At 40.0% G+C, this 24323-nt stretch overlaps 1 protein-coding gene across 1 annotated transcript in view; it reads left to right on the forward strand.

The window, feature by feature from the left end:
- Positions 1–24323, forward strand: part of Rab40 (RAS oncogene family member Rab40) — a 105681-nt gene that overhangs the window by 46482 nt on the left and 34876 nt on the right. Inside the window, exons 3-4 of the mRNA XM_068358183.1 lie at positions 10163–10385; positions 21946–22085. Of these exons, the coding sequence (XP_068214284.1) occupies positions 10163–10385; positions 21946–22085 (363 nt within the window). The remainder of the gene's footprint in view (positions 1–10162; positions 10386–21945; positions 22086–24323) is intronic.

A 24323-nucleotide genomic window follows, 5' to 3' on the forward strand; every position in this document is an offset into this window, starting at 1 on the left:
CGATAGTTTTTTTCCTCCATTTTGCAATGGAATTGTCAGGGTTTAAGGGCCAAATATGAAGAATTTAAGCTCTTAGTTTACGAGCATTCCCCCATAATCGTACGTCTACCGGAGAGCAAGCTTGATGCCAATACCCCTTGTCCTCGCGAATATATTAGCTATAGGACGCATTATGATCACGGAGTAGGGAGCCATGGCGGAAGTCTCATATACGTTCGTCAAGATGTTCCCCAAATACCTTTATCTGTCCGTACACCTCTGCAGGCAGTGGTTGTACAGATTGATATAGGGAGAAAATATACAATCTGTTCGCTGTACTTGCCTCCAAATGATAACATATTGTATGGAGATTTAGTAATTGAATGGTAGACATCCTTTGTGGGGTGATGTTTTAGCAAACACCAGGGGTAATATTATATCATCAATTGTGGAAAACGAGGATGTCGGACTCCGTAATACAGGAGAACCCACACACTTCCATGTACAGACGGGTACCTTGTCCTGCATCGACCTTTCAATTGCAAGCTCTGTCTCCTTGATTTCGATTGGAGAACATCATTAGAAACACCAACAATGGTCCACCTTTACAAAGATCTCCACGATGGAATCTTGATAAGGCGGACGGGGATAGATTTCGTGAGCTAAGTGAAATTGAAGGAAATGCAGAACAGTTTGAAAATATTGATGATGCCATAGACTTACTTAATGAACCCTTCATACAGCAGGAGTTAATTCAATTCCCAAAACAATAGGGTTATTCAAACGACGACCAGTCCCCTGGTGGTCTTCAGAACTAACTGCCCTGCACAGAGCCCCAAGAAGGTCTTTAACTCCACTGCGCAGACACCGCACTGAGGGCAACCATCTGCTGTGTGGAGGAAAATAAAAAAGATTGCCGGGAAATTTACCCCGAACCCACCACCAGTGTTGAAGGTGAACGATCAGTATGCGACTGAAGCAAATGATGTCAGCAATGCCCTGGCTGAACATTTTTCAAATGTATTCAGCAAGTGTGAAGGAGCTCCTGGTCACCAGTATAGGAGCAATGAGGAAAAGAAAATTTAAAATTTTGTAACAGGAAGGGAAGCGTCATATAATTCTCCTTTTACTGAAAGAGAATATGATTCCGCTCTTACTAATTGTAACAATACACCCCTGGACCCGATGGAATTCCATATGCAATGATTAAACATGTACATTTTAATACAAAGTTATTTATTTTAAGCATTATTAATAGAATATGGCGTGATCATAGTTATCCAAGTGTTGTGGAACTAGCCATTATTTTAGCCTTTTTAAAACCCGGTAAGGACAAGTTTTTAGCAGCAAACTACCGACCTATTGCATTGATATCTTGTTTATGTAAAATCATGGAGAAGATGGTCAATGCAAGACTGATTTGGTACCTTGAAAAGAAGAGTATTTTATCACTGATTCAATGTGGATTTAGAAAAATGCACTCAACGACTGATGTGTTGATACGACTGGAGTTCTCTATTTGTGAAGCGTTTGCTTCCAAACAGCACCATGTGACAGTCTTTTTTTTGACCTTGAAAAGGCATATGGTACCACTTGGAGATATGGTATACTTGAAACAATTCATGAATTGGGATTGAGAGGAGAACTACCACTGTTTATTCAGTCATTTCTTTCATATAGAGTTTTTCAAGTGAGAGTGGGGGAACCTCTATCAGAGAGTAAGTGCCAGGAAGAGGGAGTTCCTTAGGGTAGTGTGCTGAGTGTGACCCTTTTTGCACTAGCAATTAATGGGATATCCTCAGCCATTCCCCGGGATGTTCTCTCAACATTATTTGTGGGTGATCTCTCCATATTTGCTGGAGCTAAAATGGCAATGGTTGAGAGAAAACTGCAACTCACAATTGACAAAATTATCCAGTGGGCCGATATGAGTGGATTTAAGTTCTCGACAAGTAAAACTGCTATTGTATATTTCTGTCGTATCCGGGGACCACATCCAGACCCGGATATATAAATTAAAGGTCAATGTATCCCATGTGGAGGGGAAGCTAAATTTTCATGTTTGATATTTGATTGTAGACTTTCATGGGTTTCTCACTTAAAAGGATTAAAATCTAAATGTCTTGAGGCTCTGAATCTTTTAAAAGTATTGTCCCATACATCATGGGAGGCAGACCGCAATACTATTTTAAAATCATACAAGGCCTTGATTTTTTCCAAAATTAGTTATGGATGTGAAATATACTCCTCAGCCACCCCAAGCCGATTAAAGATATTAGATTCAATATATCAAGCTGGTATTAGATTGTCCACAGGAGCGTTTAGAACCTCACCTATCCCAAGTCTCCTTGTTGATGCTTGAGAGTTGCCTCTGGACCTTTACTGAATGTCTTCTATTATTCGGTATTGTTTAGATTGCAAAGACACCCTAATTCTTTAGCCTTATAGACTGCAAGCCTTGTAAGGCACCCACGAAGAAAGAGAAAAGTCAGTGAAAATTCTGCTGTACTTATACCTGTCGAATTCAGGTGTTTTGTACTTAGAATTGAAATTAACCCATCTTCACCATCGTAGCTAATTGGTAGTTTGTTACTTGGCATTCGATTAATGATAAATTTTTGCACATTTAGACGTGTTTTTTCATATTCAAATAAGCCATATATGTTTTTGCTACATTTATGTCTGGATTCTCTTAACGACCTCAGGATCAAAGCTCCAGGCAAAATCACACAAAGACAGGAGCTTGTGACCGGTCGGGAATCGATCCCTGGTTCGGCAAACTTGTAGATACAGTGACTAAACCACTTGGCCACGAAGAAAGATAAAAGTAAATGATAATTCTGCTGTACTTATACTTGTTGAATTCAGGTGTTTTGTACTTAGAATTGAAATTAACCCATCTTCACCATCGTAGCTAATTGGTAGTTTGTTACTTGGCATTTGATTAATGATAAATTTTTGCACATTTAGACGTGTTTTTTCATATTCAAATAAGCCATATATGTTTTTGCTACATTTATGTCTGGATTCTCTTAACGACCTCAGGATCAAAGCTCCAGGCAAAATCACACAAAGACAGGAGCTTGTGACCGGTCGGGAATCGATCCCTGGTCCGGCAAACTTGTAGAGACAGTGACTAAACCACTTGGCCACGAAGAAAGATAAAAGTCAATGAGAATTTTGCTGTACTAATACCTTTCGGATTCAGGTGTTTTGTACTTAGAATTGAAATTAACCTATCTTCCCCATCGTAGCTAATTGGTAGTTTGTTACTTGGCATTTGATTAATGATAAATTTTTGCACATTTAGACGTGTTTTTTCATATTCAAATAAGCCATATATATTTTTGCTACATTTATGTCTGGATTCTCTTAACGACCTCGGGATCAAAGCCCCAGGTGAAATCACACAAAGACAAGAGCTTGTGACCGACTGGGAATCGATCCCTGGTCCAGCAAACTTGTAGAGACAGTGACTAAACCACTTGGCCATGAAGAAAGATGAAAGTCAATGAGAATTCTGCTGTACTTATACTTGTCGAATTCAGGTGTTTTGTACTTGGAATTTAAATTAACCCATCTTCACCATTGTAACTAATTGATAGTTTGTTACTTGGCATTCGATTAATGATAAATGTTTGCACATTTAGACGTCTTTTTTCATATTCAAATAAGCCATATATATTTTTGCTACATTAATGTCTGGATTCTGTTAACGACCTCGGGATCAAAGCCCCAGGCGAAATCACACAAAGACAAGAGCTTGTGACCGGCTCGTTAAGTCCCTATACCTCCTGGCGAGTTTGGGCCAGGTAAAGTCCATGGTACCCTTGGAAGAGTCCGATGACTGAGAACTCACGTTGACCAGTCACAGTGGTAGTATCACAATCAAACAGCTTGCATAGGCCGCGGGCCATGCATAGCACGGTTGTAGCGAGGTGTAGGGTTTCCACCAATTATGTACAAAAGACATAAGGGGGAAAACCCCAGGGCAAAGCCAAAAGCCCAGTTGGCACGGACTTCCACCCTTTTAAAGGGTAAGTCAATCGTTATAAATACTGTTGGTTTGTATTTAGTGGCGGAACAAGTGACAAATTTGGAAGTAATTCGTATCTTTCCTAACGATGCAAATGTGTAGCCCAACACCAGTCCCCCTTACAGTCCTACCTCCAAGCAAAGTAAGGTTCACAGACCAGGTGTGTGAGTAAGAGGGGTATTTACTACCCCCCACCGCTCCCACTAACTAGCGGGATGGGTAGTTAATCCTGGTTAAAAGTCTAATAGTTCGTCTTTCAGCTTCGCCGAAAGTAATAGCCCTATAAATAGTTACATTTTTAAATATTTAACTTATGGCTAGACGACGAGGAGAGTCTACCAGTCTTGAGAAGTCTTCCTGGGCAGAGGCAGGCACTCCCAAGCCGAGAACTTCTCCTGTGTCATACCAGACGCTCGAACGAGAAGCTAGTTTAGAAGGAGGAAAAGCAAAGGAAGACTTTCCAAGACTTCTCTTGGTTCCAACCAGTCTCCCAGCAAGCGCATGGCCCTCTTAGAAGATCGAGAGAGCACTAACTTCTTATAAGAAGGGGTTGAAGCAGTCATGCCTAAAGTAAATTCTGAAGGCGGCGAATGTGGAGCAGCAGTCACAAAATGAGCCGGAAAAACTTCTCTAAAAACATTCATAATTTCCTTAAAATCAAGGGATTGTTGGACAACTCTAGGCTCTTCCTCTTCCGACAGGATCCCCAAATGCGCATTAGTCGAAAGAGGATCATTAACTTCCTCTTCAGAGAGAACTTCATCCGATAAAACAATATTCTTGTGAGAAGGGGAAGTCATAGAATGTCGCGAAGGTAAAGCTTGACAGCCTACATTGACTTGTATCTGAGAAGCAGTTAAGGCAGGAGGGTCGACGTCACGTCGTGACTGCAGTGACTGACTTTCAACGTCACGTAGTGACTGCAGTGACTGACGTTCAACGTCACGTCGTGACTGCAGTGACTGACGCTCGACGTCACGTCGCGACTGCGGTGTCTGCAGATTGACGTCACGTCGCGACTGCGGTGACTGATGTTCAACGTCACGTCGTGACTGCAGCTCGAAATCACGGCTAGACTGTAAGGACTGAGGCTCAACGTCACGTTGAGATTTACGATCAGCATCTCGCTTGATAGCAAAGCTAACACTCGGGTTAACGTCAGCGTGACATAAAGCTTCACGCTTAGATGGTTGAAGACCCGAGTCACGCTTAGCAGAACCGTGACGTACTGCAAGTAAAGGTTCCTGTCGAACAGGAGCAGGACCGTAAGCCTGCATTAAGGTGGACAGCTTAGACTGCATGTCCTGCAAAACACTAAAATTAGGATCTGTAACACACGGAACAGACCGTGACGTCGGGAACATCTGTTCATGAACGTCAGCACTAGAAACGGGAGTAGCAGCACTCAGGTCACGTCTGGAATGACCAGATAACACAACGGGACCGAGACTCTTAGAAGGGGCCTCCGGAGCCACAAAACTTGACGTTAAATAAGAACGTTTAATGGGCGAACCTTCCTCTGATGAAGGAATACGTTCCGGGCTACTCCAGTGACTACAGCCAGGACGTTGACTTTGTTCTGAAGGAACTAACTTTCTTTTCAGAGGCCTTGAAACCTGACGCCAGGATTTCATCATATCTTTAAGGGGACCATCCGCCATGGGGTTTTGACATAACAACTTTCAGAAATCGAAAATCGTTTTATTGCTTCTATGTATGCACAAACATATCGTACATGCTCCCCAGAAGTTTCAGCCAATTATTTTTACAAATAACGAAGATATAGCGGTCTTTAAATGATGACGTCATCCTTACTGTATTGTCTGCATGACTGAGTTTGACAAAATCGTCTTTGTGTGTTATTTTTGCATATCTATAGCGATTTTTCTCTTATGTTTCGATCTATCGTACGTCTGGCAGAAATGGGAGGCATTGGTAGAGCGTAGTTGAACAAAATCTTCTCCTAAGAGAACAGAAGCCAGAGTTTCCAAACACTTACAGAAGTTATAATGCATGCGTTTGTTTATTTAAAGTTCGTATGTAGATGGTTTTCACAACGGCCTCGGGAACTTTATAGCAAGGCCAATGTTACCTAAGGTCATAAAAAGAACAAATAGTCAATAATTTTTCCAAACAATGAAGATATAGCGGTCTTTAGATGATGACGTCATCCTTACTGCGTCGTCTACCTGACTGTGTTTGACAGAATCGTAGTTTCTTCTCTCTCTCTCTCTCTCTCTCTCTCTCTCTCTCTCTCTCTCTCTCTCTCTCTCTCTCTCTCTTGAAGTTCGTATGTAGATTGTGCTTTCATAACATCCTCGGGAACTTTATAGCAAAGACAATGTTACCTAAGGTCATAAAAAGAACAAATAGTCTATAATTTTTCCAAACAATGATGATATAGCGGTCTTTAAATTATGACGTCATCCTTACTGTCGTCTGCATGACTGAGTTTGACAGAATCGTAGTTATGTTTATTTTTGCATCTCTCTCTCTCTCTCTCTCTCTCTCTCTCTCTCTCTCTCTCTCTCTCTCTCTCTCTCTCTCTCTCTCTCGAATTATTTAAAACTGCCATTTATACAAATTCTATATTACCAATGTTCAACTCTCTTAGAATCAAATAATGGTTGATCTCTCTCTCTCTCTCTCTCTCTCTCTCTCTCTCTCTCTCTCTCTCTCTCTCTCTCTCTCTCTCTCTCTCTCTCTCTCAATTTGAACTGCCATCTACAGTATATCAACCAAAATGCTATCACTCCAAAATTATATTCATGCTCTCTCTCTCTCTCTCTCTCTCTCTCTCTCTCTCTCTCTCTCTCTCTCTCTCTCTCTCTCTCTCTCTCTCTCTCTCTCTCTCTCTCACATATATGTTTCGATATATCGTACTTCTGGCAGAAATGAAAGGCATTGGTAGAGGGCAGGTAAATGAAAACTACCAGCTACAAGAACATCAGCAAAGTTTCCGAAGACATATAGAAATTATAATGCATGTATTTATTTACTTGAAGTTCGTAAGTAGATTGTGCTTTCACAACGTCCTCTGGAACTTTATAGCTATGCCAATGTTACATAAGGTGATAGAAAGAACAAAAAGTAAGTGGAGAACAAAAAAAAAGAACCAAGAAAGAGGGAAACAGGAATAAGAGTACAGAGCTGAAACCTGCTAACTAAAACACTGGCAACAAGGAGAGATCGCTGGCAACTCTAACATAGGAATAGTAAACTGAGGGTTCAAATACCTTGTTTAGGGTGCATTTATGTAAGAATAAACAATAAAAGTTATTATATTAATATTATCTTGATTTCTTTTAGAAAAGAAGCGAAAGTTTGCTGCAAATCTTTGGGAGCTCATAACTCAAAAACATACTTATTCACACTTAGGTACATTTTTCTCACTTATTTGTTGTTCGATATTAGAGAGAAAGATATCGTTGAAAAGAAGAATAAAAATCCCACAATTCTGTCAGACAAAATTTTGATTTTCTTTTTATATTTTTTTTCACGATTATTTTCCGTCTAGACGAGAGAAAAAAAATAAAAATTCATTAAAAAAAATAGAAAGGAAAATAAAAATTTTGTCTGACAGAATTGTTAGGTTGATAAAGTAGTTTTTATGGTATAAGTTTCAATACAATTGGTATTATAGTAGTGGGGAAAAATGTACCTAAATTTTTATTTTAAATCATGATTTTTGCTAATAAATCCAAAATTTTTTGATCAAATGACTTGAAATTTTTATATGATGAAGGTATTATATATGTCTAAAACATATATTTAAATGGTGTAATTTGGATCATTAGAAAAAAAAATGGCGGACATGGTGGACGGTCCCCTTAGTGAAGGTCCGTTAGTGCAAGTAGGGGGTTCTGAAACTACCACTACAGGGAGAGAAAAAGGTTCAGGGGCATGGTAAGAGGAAAATTCTTGAGAACGAGAAGAGCTTCTTCTTACCCTATCTCTCGTTTGAGTTTACGAGTATATTTGTCATACTCTGACCACTCAAATTCATACAAAATGACACATTCATCGCATCGATCCCCTAATTGACAAGCTTTACCTCTACAATTAACACAAATAGAGTGGGGATCGATGGAAGCCTTTGGAAGGCGCCTGTTACAATCTTTGGCACATTTTCTATAAACAGGAGAAGGGTCAGCCATAATGGAATGTTCAAAGAGAGATAAAAAACAAGCAAAGTTCAGCAACAGTCAAAAAAGGGTTCAAGAGTATTCGAAGAATAACCAACACAGCGAAAGCCAAAAAACCATTAACAAGTACTTCACCAATTGTTGAAAACTTTAGGTTTAGCGCAAGCAAGGAACCAATGTTGACACCTAACTCGGCAGAGAAGAATTGGAGAATTTGGGAATAGTGATAGTATCCTGCCGAGTGGTGGCGCTAGTGTACACCCAGCAACCCAACACCGTGATCGCCCGCGAGTTTTGAATCTGCCGACTGTCGGAGACGTTAGCTATATATATATATCCACTGGCTAAGTATACAGTGAACCCTCGCTACTTCGCGGTTCGACCATCGCGGATTCACCACTTCGCGGATTTTTTCCATAACCCATATATATACAGTAATATATATATATATATATATATATATATATATATATATATATATATATATATATATATATATATATATATATATATATATATATATATATATATATATATATATATATATGTATGTATGCATGTATTTATGTATATATGTATGTATGTATATATGTATGCATGTATTTATGTATATATGTATGTATGTATATATGTAGGTATGTATATGTGTATACATATAAATATATATATATATATATATATATATATATATATATATATATATATATATATATATATATATATATATATATATATCTAAAGTAGGAAGATGTGATGTAGTTCTAAGGGAAAAGTATGAGAAATATGTCTGGGTAATAAGCAAAGCTCTACCTCCAGTTTGTTTCTTCATTATGATCAGAGATAAACGTAAACAAAACATTGGTTGCCATTTTTTATCATGCTTTTTAGCGTGTTTAGGAAATGCATGATATAAAATCGCCTTTAATATTTGTGCCTGTTTTAGTTTAGGGTACTGTAGTACATGCATTAAGTGTTCTGTACATTAAAGGGTAGTTTGTTAACAGTACTACGTACAAGGGAAGGTTTTAAAAGTCTGAATATACATGTTGAATAAATAGGTAAATATGGTGTCACTACTTCGCGGATTTTCACCTATCGCGGCCGCGTCTGGAACCTATCTACCGCGATAAACGAGGGTTCACTGTATTCAAAAATTTATTTTAATATGCAAATATCATGTTTGTATTGTTGGAAAAGTACAAATTAATTCAAAATTTGTTATTTTTCTTAGCAAGGTAGCAACTGTCCAACTCATGACCCTTCAGTAGTGGTACAATTGTTATTTAAGTTCCCTCAGTTATAAAAGATAATGGCTTTAAAGTCTTTATACTCTCATAGGGAATTTGGTAAGAAGCTATCCCTCCTAAATTAATGGGTTTATGGTAGAAAAAATGGATTGAAAAAGGAAGAGGTTTCTTTATGGGAAGTGTTGTGACACCTAAATAATATCACTTGGCCAAATGGAAGTTTTTTCCTCATGGGAGGTGCTGATTGCAGGATTGGGATACAGTAAAATGCACTAATGAAGTTTTCGCAAGAAAATAATTTTCATTGAAAATCTTGGGTATTTCTAGGTTTTTCCAATACTGTTCAGGTTTGTAAAGTTCAACACCTAAACTCTGTTGTCCATGAGGCATCCTTGGAGTTTAATATTCTTAAGTTAAATGTTTAATAAAGTTACCATTTTGCATTATACATCTCAATCAACTTTATACCATAATAATGGAATTCAACGTTTTCAAAGTTTTCAAAGTGCCATTGAAAATATAAGTTAGATTATGCTATGAAATATGTTAAGTAAATATTGAATATTACAAATCCAAACATTCTTAAGACTTTGAAAGCTGATTCCAGAATTTCCTTATTTTATTTGGTCTTTGATGACATCACAGCACAGTAGTGTGAAGAATAAGATATAAGAATATTTGCATGGACAAAATTCAAAAGAGGCCATTTGTAAAATCCTTTCCTGTACATATTTTATTTTATTGTTTCCCTTCAGCATGCCCCTGGTGTTCCCAAAGTTTTGATTGGAAATCGTTTACATCTGGCATTTAAAAGACAAGTTAGTCAGTGTCAGGCAGAATTATATGGAAGAAGAAACAACATGAATCTTTTTGAAGTAAGCCCACTGTGTGACTTCAACATTGTGGAGAGCTTCACTGAGCTTTCAAGATTAGCTCTAAAGAGAAATGGGATGGAGCGATTGTGGAGAGCAAATAAAGGTAAATATTTTGTATTTTAATGTTTTTAATTTTTTATTTCTACCAACATTGCTGGGGTGTCTTTTGTGCTTTACTTGTCTATGGGAGTAGTCTTGTTTCATTGTTTGTCACAATTGCCTAAAAATCTTAATTTATAGTGTTGATAAAATTCTGATGGCAGCCTTTAAAAAATGGATGAGATTATTTTCACTATACTGTATACTCTTTTATCCAATTTGACCTATCTGATCCTTAGAATATTGTCTCCAAAATATGATTTTTTCATATATCTTGATAACATACCAGTTACATTTCTTATAAGTAGGTTAATCTTACCAAACATATGCCTTATGAAATGTTATCTATTCTTTGAGTGAACCTTACCCAATATTCATTAAGAACTGTGCTTCAAAATGTAGGTTCATTCAATGCATAGATTAAAAAAAAAAGAGATGTTCCTACATGAATAAAAACCTTTGCTCTTTAATAGGTAATTGATTCAAGCTCAGCTGCTGTACTGTAACCAGGTGTTGGTAGTAACCAGTAATTATCAGCCAGTGGCGAGAAGCCTTGCCTCCTTGCCAGTACACTAAATAGTCAATTTGATTCCAGCTGCCTAATAACACTGATGTTCTATTGTCGTCTCTTCAAACTTGGTAGAGTGTGTGAATATACTTACTGTTGCTGAAGGTGACCTGGCCAGAAGTGTCTGGAAAATGGGTCTCTTCTATGAGGAGCAGGGAGGTGGATCCCTATACCTTGTACCCTTCGTGCAATGGGCATGTGTGCCACTTGGATTCCCCCTATGAGGAATGTAGGGAGTGGTTACCCTCCAAGGAGCAGGCATATGGCAGGGAATGGAAGAAGGCTAAGCTCAATTCTACTCCTTCGGGCTCATCCTCTAGGTCAAAAGAGATTGGTTAGACCTCTTCAACCTTAGTACTACACCCTCTGACCCTTCCCCACTAGTCTCCTCTGGAGACAGGACAGGAAAGAGGGGCAGCATATTTGCTCTCGGACAATTCTCGAGGCTGGGTACCTCCTTGTTTCCCTTAGTGGGACAGGCGGGCCTCTACCTTGGGAGGATTCTCTTTGAAGTTTCAGAAATGGTTTTGGTTGACGATGCTTTAATTTGCCTTTTGGCATTTCATGCGATTACAGGGTATTCCCTCCAGAGAAAGGCTATTCTTAGCACTTAATTCCTCAAAGAAAAAATGACTTCATCGTCTTCTTATGACCTTGACTTTGAGCCTGAACTCGGCTGCTTACTAATATTTTGTGCTCGAGTCGGACTTCGTTACGAGTTTTGCGAAGACGGTCATGTGAGGAACAAGTTCTCCTTCCCAGAAGAGGTACCGTAGTTCATCTACGTATGATGAGCTCACGAGCAACAGGTCTCTGAGCGTGCAGAGGGTTTGTACAGTATTCCCTCGAATATCACGGTAGGTAAGAACCAAGACCACTCGTGATATTCAAAAATCCGCGGAGTAGGACAAAACCATTATTTTTACCTTATTTAATTGTTTATAGGCTGTTTAAAACTATCCCTGTAATGTTTATAACCCACCCTTCACTATATCAGAAAGATTCACTTGTTAGTTTGTACAGTACACTATTACAGTTCAGTACGTACATAAATACACCTGTAACACTAGAGAATTAAGCAAGTACGTACATGCAACAAGTTAGTTACTGTGGCAATACATGTACAATACATACATACATATGGAAAAAAAAAATCGATTTCTAAAAAGAAATAACAAATTAAACTTAAATAATTATTAGAATAAAATAGAATAAATGATTTAAGCAAGTAGAGAGAGAAAGAGAGAACCTTTACAATATGTACATACGCATGAAAAAAAAATTAAAGAACCTTTACAATACGTACATACGTATTGAAAAAAATTAAAAGTTTTTATCTCAAACAAAAATTACAAAATAGAGAGGCAAATAATTATCAAAATAAAAAAACAATATTTGTTGTGCTTACCATGGAAGAAGAAGACGTCAACTTGGATGATGAAGGATTCTTAAAGTTGAATGATTGCCTAGGCTACGAAGACGACGACGATGATACAATGATGATGATTATGATGATTTGACTGCGCAATTGATATTTTGACGTTGAAAGGTGATGATGGGTATCATTGCACAGCCAATGACTGCTTTTATGACTCTTCTGAAGTTGGGGGCGCCGTATCCTCTGGCACTGCCTCCTGAACTTCGGCTGCAAGAACTTTTTTTCGGCGCTCGAAGAACATGGTGATCGGTAACTGCCGTCGTTCTTTCTTCATTTTTTCTAAAACGACCTTATACGGCTGCATACCACAGTCCAGATTGTTGCAGAATTGCAGAGACCGTATCATATCATCGTCATATTCCCGTGAAAGTGCTTGCGCCTCTTTCAATAACCTAAAAATGGTCGAAAGCCATTCTAAGGTTAGGCCAGGGTCAGGATCCTCTTTCTCTCCCTCTTCCGAATCGTCTTCCTCTTCGCTAGCTGACTTCATTAGTTCTTCTAAGTCCTCTTCAGCTAGTTCTTGGGAGTGGCAGTCAAGCAGTTCGTCGACGTCGTCCGTAGTCATGTCAACAAATCCTTCACCACCAAGGATAGCAGCCAACTTCACAGCCTTTTTTACCGCCGAATGCTGGATTTCGGCAGGTGTGAATCCTTCGTCATCATAGACGATTTTAGGCCACAAATTCTTCTAGCTGGAGTTAATGGTGGAAGGCTTCATCTCTTCTAACGCCTACTGGATATTTTCAAGGCACGTAGCAATCGTATATGTGTGCCAGTATGCCTTCAGGTTGAAGTCATCTTGTGCGTGCGCATTGTCCACTTTAGCAAACAGGCCTGCTTGGGCATTTCTCGTGTAGAGAGCCTTAAACGCCCTAATAACAACCTGGTCCATAGGTTGAATTAGAGACATAGTGTTAGGTGGCAGAAACTCCACTTAGACCCCAGGGAACGTCAAGTTTGTTGTGTGGCCACCAGCATTATCCATAAGCAGCAGGACTTTGAACGGAAGGTTTTTTTTCCAGGAGGTAGACCTTCACCTGTGGGATAAAACATTGGTGGAACCAGTCACTTGTCTGCGCCTTCGTTATCCAGGTCTTAGGATTGCTCATCCAATGGACGGGAAGGCAATTCTTGTTCTTATGCTTCAGTGCCCTTGGGTTTTGGGATTTGTAAATGAGTGCTAGCTTCAACATAAACCTTGGGCATTGCTGCACATGATCAGGGTCACACGATCCTTATAGTCTTTAAAGCCAGAGGCTCTGGCTTCCTCCTTGAAAAGGAATGTACGCAATGGCATCCGTTTCCAAAATAAGGCAATTTTGTCCATATGAAAAACTTGCCCGGGAAGATATTCGCCCTCAGTTATAATATCTTGGAACGTATCACATTCGTATTCCTTGGCAGCCTCCTTATCCGCAGAAGCAGGCTTGCCATGCATTGCTATGCTTTTGAGTCCGTATCGTTTCTGGAATTTGGCAAACCACCCTTTGCTAGTGACAAACTGTGCTTTTTTCATTGTTGATCGGCTGGATGGACCTGGTTGCGGATCGTCAGGGTTTTCTTCCATTTTTTCATTGCCTTCTTGTGGTTCCTTGGCAGCACATGCTTCGTAAAGTTTCCACGCCTTTGTCTGGATCATGTTCGTATCCAACTACAGTCGCTTGTCCATATTGATAATGCCGTTTTCATCTTCACAATTGCCTTGTTCCTTTGAGTTACAACTCACTTTTGTGTTTTATTGAAGGTTATGGCACCAGTTCTCCTAATCTTAACCTCCTTTTCTTTATAGAACGAACTGTGGATTCGTTCACCTCGAAATGGCGACCGACGGCTGCATACGTTTTTCATTCCTTAAGCATATCGAGAAGTTTAATTTTCTTGGGGATAGACATCATCTTACGTTGCTTCTTAGGCTTACTGTCAGCCTTGGAGGTAGCAGGACATTTAGGAGCCATTAAAAGATATGTACACTCGAATAAAGTTCACAAAAATCACAATGAAATCACACACGGCACAGATGAAGTGAAACACGCGATGGTGAATACCGGAGCGAAATGGAGGAAGCAAGGCTGGGAGGAATCTCCAGTGATCGCATCCACTCTCCCTGAAGCGCCAATCACGTTACAAGTTGTGATGTTCTCATTGGCCATCTCGTTCTCTCCGAACCAATCACAGATCTCCTTACAAGTGACGTGTGTCTCTCTTGCATTGCATAGATGCTACGCTATGCTTCTTGATGCAGCTAGCGAACCGAGAAACCAAGCGTACGGCGGCCGTGTTCCAGTAATTATTTTTTTAGTGTATTTTTTAAATATAAGGTATTATACTTAAATATTTTTTTTACATTTTATTACTGTTTTATTCCTCCTATGATATAGATAATATTTATTATACACAATTTTTGATAGTTTATTTTTAATATGTAATTTTTGAATTTTCGATTATCACGGTTTTTATGGATTTGTGGTGGAAATCTGTTATAGTAATATATTGAAAAACCCCTGAAGAGTAATATATTGAAAAACCCCTGAAGTAGCGAATCCGTGAAGTAGCGAGGGGTTACTGTACTCTGAATTATCGTTTACCGATTAATGTATAATCAGCCCCCACTCTTCGCGAGGGGTAGGTAACAGAGACAGGCACGAAAAGTGCGATTTTGCATATTTGTTCTGTAACTTGGATACAAACCTATGCTATTTATTTATAGGGGTATTGCTTTTGGCGAAGCTGAAATGACGAGCCATTAAAATTTAGAGGGTTAACTATCCAATACCATACTGCTGGTAATGGGGTAGCTTGCTACCGCTCTCGCTCACATACCAGTGATTTAGCCCACTTTACTTTTGGCTCAGACTCTCGCCTATTTTGGACTACTATTAATTCTTGTCTTTTAGCTTACTTTTTTCTTATCTATATATATGAAAACATTCTTAATGTTTACGTACAGGTAGTCGCCGACTTAGGACGGAGATAGGGACCTAGAGGCGCGTTGTAAGTCAATCTTGACGTATGTCGAATTAAAAAACTGAAGTTTCTGTAGATTTATTAAGTTGCATTATGATTCGGCAATCAAATGTCATATTTTATCTATTTTTTAACTGTATATCTTATGTACTAATAAATCCTTATTTTATTTTTCAATTTCGGAAACCTTTTTGCAGTCGATAATTACCAACTTTGTTTACCTTTTGTTGTTATCAGCTGTGCTGTTGATCTGAAGGTCCCTCTTCCGTATTGAGATAATGTGCACATACAAATGACATATTGTTTATATAATTTCTTATTTTATTTGAAATATATTCATGATGAATATCATATCAGCACCAGTATATTATATGATATAGTTTTCATATACTACGTTTATAGCCATTATTATTAATCATATAAATATGATCTCTCTTTTTCTGTGTGCGTGCGTTCGTACTGCTAGTTGATTTTTAATTGGGTAGTTGAATCAGTAGAACTTCAAAAGTTTAAAGTTGCAGCAAATGTTTTTATGTTGACCAGGCTGACATGAGTCTCTTTGTTGTTTATATTTGGCATATCTGTTTTGACGTTGTTAATAGTTTACATATGACATATCTGTTTTGACGTTGTTACTGTTTTTAGAATGATTTATTATTAATTTGTTCTCATCATTTATTTATTTCCTTGTTTCCTTTCCTGACTGGGCTCTTTTTCCCTATTGGAGCCCTTGGGCTTGTAGCATCTTGCGTTTCCAACTAGGGTTGTAGCTTGGCTAATAATAATAATAATAATAATAATAATAATAAAACTTCATACTGTATTTAAATTTTAGTTTATTATTAAGCCTTCATATTTCACTAGAAATTATTGTTTAATTGTGGTTTATTAAAGCATGTTTGGATGCTATTTTTCAATTTCCTGAGCATTTCAATATTCAACAATTATTATTATTATTATTATTAGTATTACTTGCTAAGCTATAAAAAATTTAACAAAACAACAGGAAGAGAAATTAGATAGTATAGTTTGCCCGAGTGTACCCTCAAACAAGAGAACTCTAACCCGAGAGACAGTGGAAGACCATGGTACAGAGGCTATGGCACTATCTAAGACTAGAGAACATTGGATTGATTTTAGAGCGTCCTTCTCATAGAAGAGCTGCTTACCATAACTAAAGTCTCTCTTCCACCCTTACCAAAAGGAAAGTGGCCGCTGAACAATTACAGGCCTTAGTTAACACCTTGGGTGAAGAAGAATTACACATGCCAGAAGCTCACGGCAAAGTGGACGCACGGCAACCTGGACGCATGCGACAGTCTGGACATATACTGGTCGCATGCAGTCAGGTTTTGTCCCCACGTCACTATAGACAAGTAATTATCTCGCCTTCGCGATCTGCGGAATGCTCGACTATCGTTCATGCCAGACGCATGCGACACGCTGTGAGCTCACGGCAATCTGGACGCATGCAAAAGTCTGTAAATTCACGGCAAAGTGGACGCATGCGGCAGTCTGGACATATGCTGAACGCATGTGGCAGTCTGGACATATGCTGGATGCATGCGGCAGTCTGGACATATGCTGGACGCATGCAGTCAGGTTTTGTCACACGTTACTATAGACAAACAGTTGTCTTTTCTTTGCAATTGACTGGACGCGATACTAACGCCTCCTTACGGCTCGCGGCAAACTCACGGCATTCACGACTCGTGCATTAGACTGATACCTCTCATGGAAGCATACAACAGTCTCAATCTGGACCCATGATGGACTCACATGGTCGGGACTTGTCCTCGCATCAGGATAGACAAGTTTTTTATCTCTCCTTCGCGTTTTTCTGAACACACAACTAACGCTCCCTCGCGTCACGCTGTTGGCATACAACATGCTGAACGCATGCGGGACGCACGCGATCAAGATTTTCCCCCCGCATGGGTTTACAGATGTTGATGCTACCTTAAAGCAGGATGATCTTATGCTGGAAGCACTGGAACCTGTCTCTCCCTCGAGGCCTACAGTACATAAACGTGATGCTTCTTCGCAACTGGACGATATCCTTCACGAGATTTCTTCAGGACAAGATGAAATAAAAAATTGGAAGATAATAACCGACAGGATGACGCAGTTTTATCTCCTACTCATTCGAATCAGGGAATCAATGTTCCATTAGGTGAATTAGAAGACGAATCTCAGGATTCATTATAGTCAGCTGATTCTTAAGAAAAAAAAAAAAAAATCCGACAGTGTTAATGTTTCTGTACCCAGAAGATTTTTTTTTCTCAACCTATTCATCAGAGCCCGCCCTCTCAGTTTTTGAAGGGCAGACCCCAAAAACATCTTCCTTCAAGAATATGGTCCTGGCTAGATCGGTTGAGAGTTTTCTCAACTCTCAACCAATGGACGTCCAGGAGAAAGGATCTAGGGAAGGCATCCTTTTTCTTTTCCTCACTCGGGTCAACCATGAGCAAGTTGTAGCTTATGTGGTCCAATTCTGAAATGGACCATCGGCTGAAGTAAACTTTTAGACAATAGAAGTCTTCAGCCTTACGGACTGGACTCTCGGAACTCTTGCAGAAGCCACAGACCCTAAGAACGAGGCTCAGATGCATCTGATTGCCTGTCTGGATAAGGCCTGGAGGGATGGCCCAATTGAACTTTCTGCCCTTTTACATGGCAGGAGTCCTTAAAAAGAGGACTATGTGTTGTTCCTTCTTATCTTCAGGTTTGTCCCTTGTTCGGAGATTAACGGGCTGCGCAAGATTTTTTCTCTAGGACTACTAAATAAATCCTCTCGGCTAGCTTTTTAGCAAGGGTACAAAAGGAGGCTCTTCCCACTCTTTAACTCTTTCGTGGGAGAGCCCCTTCAAGGGGAACTCAGAGGATTGCGACTGGAGGTCAAACTCTCAGATTCTTAAGACAACAACCGAATCAAAAAGTGAGACTTGTTATGCCTCTCATGTCGTCGATACCCTTAGAGTTGACAACAGTCCACTCAGGAAACAAGGCACCATCTCTTTAAGAACAAGTGAGCCTTATGCTGTCGAAATCAGTCATAGAAATGTGGAAGACACCTCCTCTGAGGGATTTTTACAACATACTTCTCCTAGTTCCGAAAAGCTCCCGGGGGTGGGGGATGAAAACCTGTTCTGGACGTCAGTCCATTGTTCAAGTACGTTTTTTTACCCAGGTGATGTCCAACGTGACTCCCTGACTTCACATGAAGGGAGTAAGGTTTTTCTTTGCACCTGGACGATTGACCACTCAGAGCAGAATCACAAGTAAAGTGTCTGGAGGCTCTTCAAAGGATAATGCCCTTAACGCAACAGTTAGGTCTGATGGTAACCTGGCCAAATCTTAACTAACACCTTCACAGATTTTCATTTTTCGGGTATGATAATTGGTTCAGATCGCGCCCAAGACACTCCGGAAATATCGCAAGGACTTTCCTGTGGTGGTCACCCGGCTACGGTTGACGATCTCTCACAGCAATCGGCACACGGTTTAGTTCTTGCACATGGCGCGCTTCAAGTGTCTGGTCTGTCTGAACTAGAGAGGTCGATTTCGTCCCTGTTTGATGCATACGATTTGCGACAGGGATCTGTGGATAAAGTCTCAGAGGAAATGACACATAAATATCAAAGATCTAGTGGCCATTCACCAAGCCTTGATTACTCATTTCACAGAAGGGGAGAAAAACGTCAGGACGGATCTACTCAGCAGAAGAAGGCAAGTTCTTACTACAGAATGGACCCTACATCACAAGTTGTGCACCAACCTTTGGACCTCTTCACCCAAAAATGACTAAGAGGTTGCCGGTATTTTGCTCCAGTACCAGACCAGGAAGCAGTCGCACTGGACGCTTTTCTTCTGACCTGGGAAGGTCTAAACGTGTACGCTTTTCCTCCATTCAAGATCCTGGACAGAGTCCTGAAAAGATTCAGGGATTCGCCCAACGTCCGCATGACCATGATAGCTCTGTTTTTGGCCCATGAGACATTGGGTTGTGGAGATGATGGAGTGGCTGGTAGATACCCCCAGATCATTACCACTGTTAGGATTGACTAATCTGAGTGGGACATATTTAGAGTGTGGTAGAGGAATAATAGCCTTTCCTCTACCAATACCTCTATAGCCAATATAGCAGAGTTTTTCTGTTGTATCTGCATACAAAATTGAAGCTAGCTATGCCTTTCATCAAGGGTTACCTCAGCATACTAACCTCCGTCTTTCGTAACCGACACATTGGCGTGTCAGGTAACAAAGATCTCTCAGATCTCATTAGATCTTTTGAGACGACTAAGAGTGAGGACAATCCAACCTCCTCATGGAACCTGGATATAGTCCTGGCCTTTTTAACCTCAAGTAGCTTTGTACAGTTGGACAAGGCATCTTGGAAGTATCTTACCAAGAAGACTCCTTTCCTAATTTCATTGGCTACAGTCAAAAGATTAGGAGAGTTAAAAGCCATCAGCAAGAAGATGGGCATTTAATGGAGACAATGCAATTTGCTCCCTTCAGCTAGGCTTTCTTTTCAAAGACGAGAAAGACAGCCTCTGATGCTCAGTTAAAAAGCCCTCTTTGCCTTTATCAAAGAATACCCTGGCCTTTTTCATTAAGGATTTAATAAGGGAAACTCTCCAGGATTGTGAGTAAGAAGTTTTCCCTATCCTTAAGGTAAAACGACACGAGGTTAGAGCTTTAGCAATTTTTATGGCTTACAAACACAATCAAATGAAGTTAGTTTTGGAGCCTACTTTCTGACGAAGGAAATCAATCTTCACAGACTGCTATCTCAAAGATGTACAGACCCAGTATGAGGATTTCTGTTCCCTGGGTCCGTACATTACCTCCGGCTTTTTAGTTAGAGAAGGGTCTACTGCCTCTTCCCGATAACTTAATATATACCCTTGCCTTTTCTCTTGTACTTGTGTTCACAGGTTGTCTGTGAGGTTGTCGCAGCCTTCCGTCAGTCTGGATGCAAGTCAAGTTAGTTTTAATGTGTTCACAGATTGTCTGGAACGTTGTCGCAGCCTTCCGTCAATCTAGGATGCAAATCAAATTAGTTTTAATGTGAAGTAGGTGGTCAGAATCAGTATCCTTGGCTGTGCCAGATTTGCTAGGGTGGTGGTCTAGCCACTCTGGTCGAGGACCTTGTGGCAGCCAAAAGAGACTTTTCAGCCCTCTTGAGTGGATTGCTGAGTCTCTTAAGGAACGCAGGCGAAATGAGGCAGTATCATTGTGAAGCCAGCTTCCTTATCAGGTTGTAACACCAGAATTGGTATCCTTGGCTATGCCAGGTTTACAAAGATGGTGGTCTAGCCACGCTAAGGTCGAGGACCTTGTGGTAGCCCCAAGAGACTTTCCAGCCCCCTGACTGGATTGCTGAGTCGCTTAAGGAATGCAGGCGAAATGTGGCAGTATCATTGTGAAGCCAGCTTCCTTATCAGGCTAGAACCAAATTGTTAGTATTACTATTGTAGTTATTAATAATTATATGAATTCCCAATGGGATGAGGTTTTCAACCCACCTCCAACTGTGGGAATCAGCTATATATATGTAACTACCAGGGAAGTTACATATTTAAAAATGGTATTTTTATTATGAAATAAATTTTTGAATATACTTACCTGGTAGTTACATATATAAAAGGGTCCCCCCTCCTCCCCTCTGAAAACAGAGACATCAAATTTCTGAAGATGTTGGGAATGGTTCTGATAACCTATGAGTGATGGCGCTCATGTATGACCACCTACTGTCATGGCGGCGATTGCCACGAATTTGAATTTCTGTCGTGCTGCGTCGAAACGCGGGATTTAAGCTATATATATGTAAATACCAGGTAAGTATATTTGAAAATTTATTTTATAATAAAAATACCATTTTGTACAGTACGGCGTTGTTACTGTTATATAGAGACAGTGGACAATGTGAAAACGTTGTATGTTTATTATTATTATTACTAGCTACGCTAGTTTGAAAAACAGGATGCTATAAGCGTAAGGTCTCCAACAAGGAAAATAAGCCTGCAAGGAAAGGAAATAACATAACAGAAAGAACAGTGCACCTGAGTGTACTCTCAAGTTAGAGTTATTTAATTGCACGTAGGGCTTAATTTGTTATGTGGGCGTTAATCAACCAACCCTAGGGCACCAATATTACATATTTTTTTATATTTCTGGTGGTCTCTGTTACCTAACCTTTGCAAAGGTCGAGATCTGACTGTACTGTATACCAAAGGAAAACTCCTACAGTATAGACTTTTAGTATTCAGTAAGTTATAGAAAAATTCAATGCTTTATTATAGGTTGACTTTGTATTTGAAGATTTATCATTTTTCAAACTGAAGGAGATATAAGTTCTGAACACATATAAAGTATGATAGACAAGCCTATGGTGCTCAGTATTGATTATTTCAAAATTAAATGTTATGTTTTGCTTCTGATTGGTATCTGAGAACCTCACTAAATCATAAGTAGTGGAGCACCTATATTTTAGAAATTTATCTTAGGATACTAGGATTTAAGGTCCTTGTAACTAGTGCTTTTGAAACTGGTTCACCTACTTACGTCAATATGTTTTTCTCATTTCAGTATTAACTTTACAAGAACTTTGCAGTCGTGCCATTGTTGCTACGACGACTGTTTATGGTATTGATCATTTACCCCTCCCACAACCTATCAAATCTCATCTCAAGAGTTATACGATTCACAATCATACCAGGCTCAGACAGGTTAGTGATGTTTTCCCTTTTGTTTTTATTTTTGAAGAACTAGTTAGTGTACTGTATTTGTAGTGTACTGTATTTGTTGTGGTATCAGAAGGTTTTTTTTTTTTTTTTTAATTTGTGATATCCGTCATGACAGTGATCGAAACCTCTACCGCACAGTTTCCCAGGAAATGAGCATCTCGGTTTAACTGTTGATTTTATACCTTTGTGGCTTAAAGACTGAAATTGGCAAAGTAGCAACAGTTGGCTATCTGTTTACAAAAATAAAATTGCCAACTATTTAGGTGGTAATATGAAAACTGCCTCTTGAACACTATCAGTATGTAGGATTCCGGAAGTACTGAGGAGGACATAACTGAATAATTTATTAGTGATTGCCTAGTTTAGATCCTCATTCCAAGTACTGTAACTCAGTAAAGTTCGTTGCCAATAGGTAACAGTTTATACTTAGTCATCATCCATCCTTGATAGTTTTAGGTAACTTGTTTGTTTCCTCACTAATAAAAACTCTTTTGCTCTTTATTAGGGAATATACTCTCGGCAAAGCTGGAAGACTAGCCATAAGACATTTAGCGAGGTATAACTACCCCACCACTAGAAAGGGGGTGTTAGGGGGTAATACTGGTTACCCCACTCACACACACACCTGTGTTGTGTCGCCACATTTGCTTTTGGTTCAGTACAGAAGGGACGTTATCTCTCTACCGCTTAACCTTTTTGAATGGGCTTTGACTAATTTGGTCTTTTAGTTTTATTTTTGCAGGTGTGATTGTTGCCGTTTAGGAGTCGGTGTGGGGGAGGTCGAAGAAGGTTTCATCTCCTTCGGGATTTTCCTCGAGGGCGGAGAAACCTCTTCTTACCTCTTCGAGAAGGCTGCTTGCAACTGACCCAGAGCTTGACCTTGGTCTTGTTCCTCATCGCTGACAATGCCGCACTCCCTCCTTCTGAGATGCCTCAGCCGGTGGAAGGAACGCAAAGTTGGAAGCATGTTCCTGCTCCCCTCAGGGGACACCTTTCCTGTTTGCTGGTTAGGTCCCTTTTTTATCTCCTCTGCGCCTGATGACTGCACACTCCCTCATTCTGAGGTAGCTCAGCCTGCGGAATTAGTGCAAAATCTGAAGCATGTTCCTGCTCTCATTGGACACCTATCCCATTTGCGGGTTAGGTCCTCTCCTGAGTGGTCTCATTCGTGCCTGACGACTGTGCACTCCTTCGTCCTAAGTTATGACTCAGCCGGCGGAAAGAGGTGCAAAGTCCGAGGCCAGTTCCTGCTACTTTTGAGGGACACCTTTCCTGTTCGCGTCTTCGGCCCTCCCCGGAGTTGTCTCTGCCACGCCGGGCGATGAATAGGGTTTTGGATTCATCTATGCTCTTCTCTAGCCCCTTGGAGCAGCGATCTCCGATCTGCACTTGTCCAACTAGCTTGCTCGTCTAGTTTCTGTTGTGGAATCCACGAGTGAGCAAGTGACGTCTGACCAGAGGATTCCAGGAGCTCGATTACCATCGATCATCGCCATAGGCAGTGCTCGATACCTACCTTTAACTTTAGCTCAGCTTGTTGACGAGAAGCAGAGACTGCTGCCGGGAAGTCTACCTTAAGGTGTTGGACAACTTCCCTTTTAAGGGAAAGTTCCCCTCCACTAAGTGTGCTAGGTGGTATATCTTAGCAATCCATGTTTGCCAACAGTTATGTAAGCGGAGGACAACTTGGAGTAACGAGAACTTTGGGTGTGGAGGAAGTACTCCCCTAAATCTCGATGAAGTCATTGGAAGCAAGTTGACGGATTGTGTTCATGATAGACAAAATGTCTTTTTGGCTTTTACTCCTGATACCTGGCGGATGATCTCAGTGGAATTAGTATGTACCACCAGGGGTCGCTTGCCCTAGTTAGATAGGCACTGCGCATCACAAGGAACTAGCTATCCTTAGATTAATTTAGCCAATAAATCCTTTATGAACTTAGTCAGACCATGGAAAGCAAAAATGACAGAATAGCCCCCAGTCCCAGGCACAGCGTGGTGTTAAGAATCTCGCGGTTTATAAATATTAAAGAAAAATTGGTTATTGTTATCTTAGAACCATGAATCAGGTTTGGATACCTTGGCCCTAACTGAAACACTTAATGGGATTGATAAAGAGAAAAGGCATTAAGGGAATATGAAGAGCTGTAAATAGTAGAGTTTTACTTGCAGAGTTTAAATCAAAGCAGTGCAATGTGAATGTTATAGTTTTCTATGCAC

The sequence above is a fragment of the Palaemon carinicauda genome, chromosome 2 (genome assembly GCF_036898095.1).
Source record: "Palaemon carinicauda isolate YSFRI2023 chromosome 2, ASM3689809v2, whole genome shotgun sequence".
In the NCBI taxonomy this organism is placed as follows: domain Eukaryota; kingdom Metazoa; phylum Arthropoda; class Malacostraca; order Decapoda; family Palaemonidae; genus Palaemon; species Palaemon carinicauda.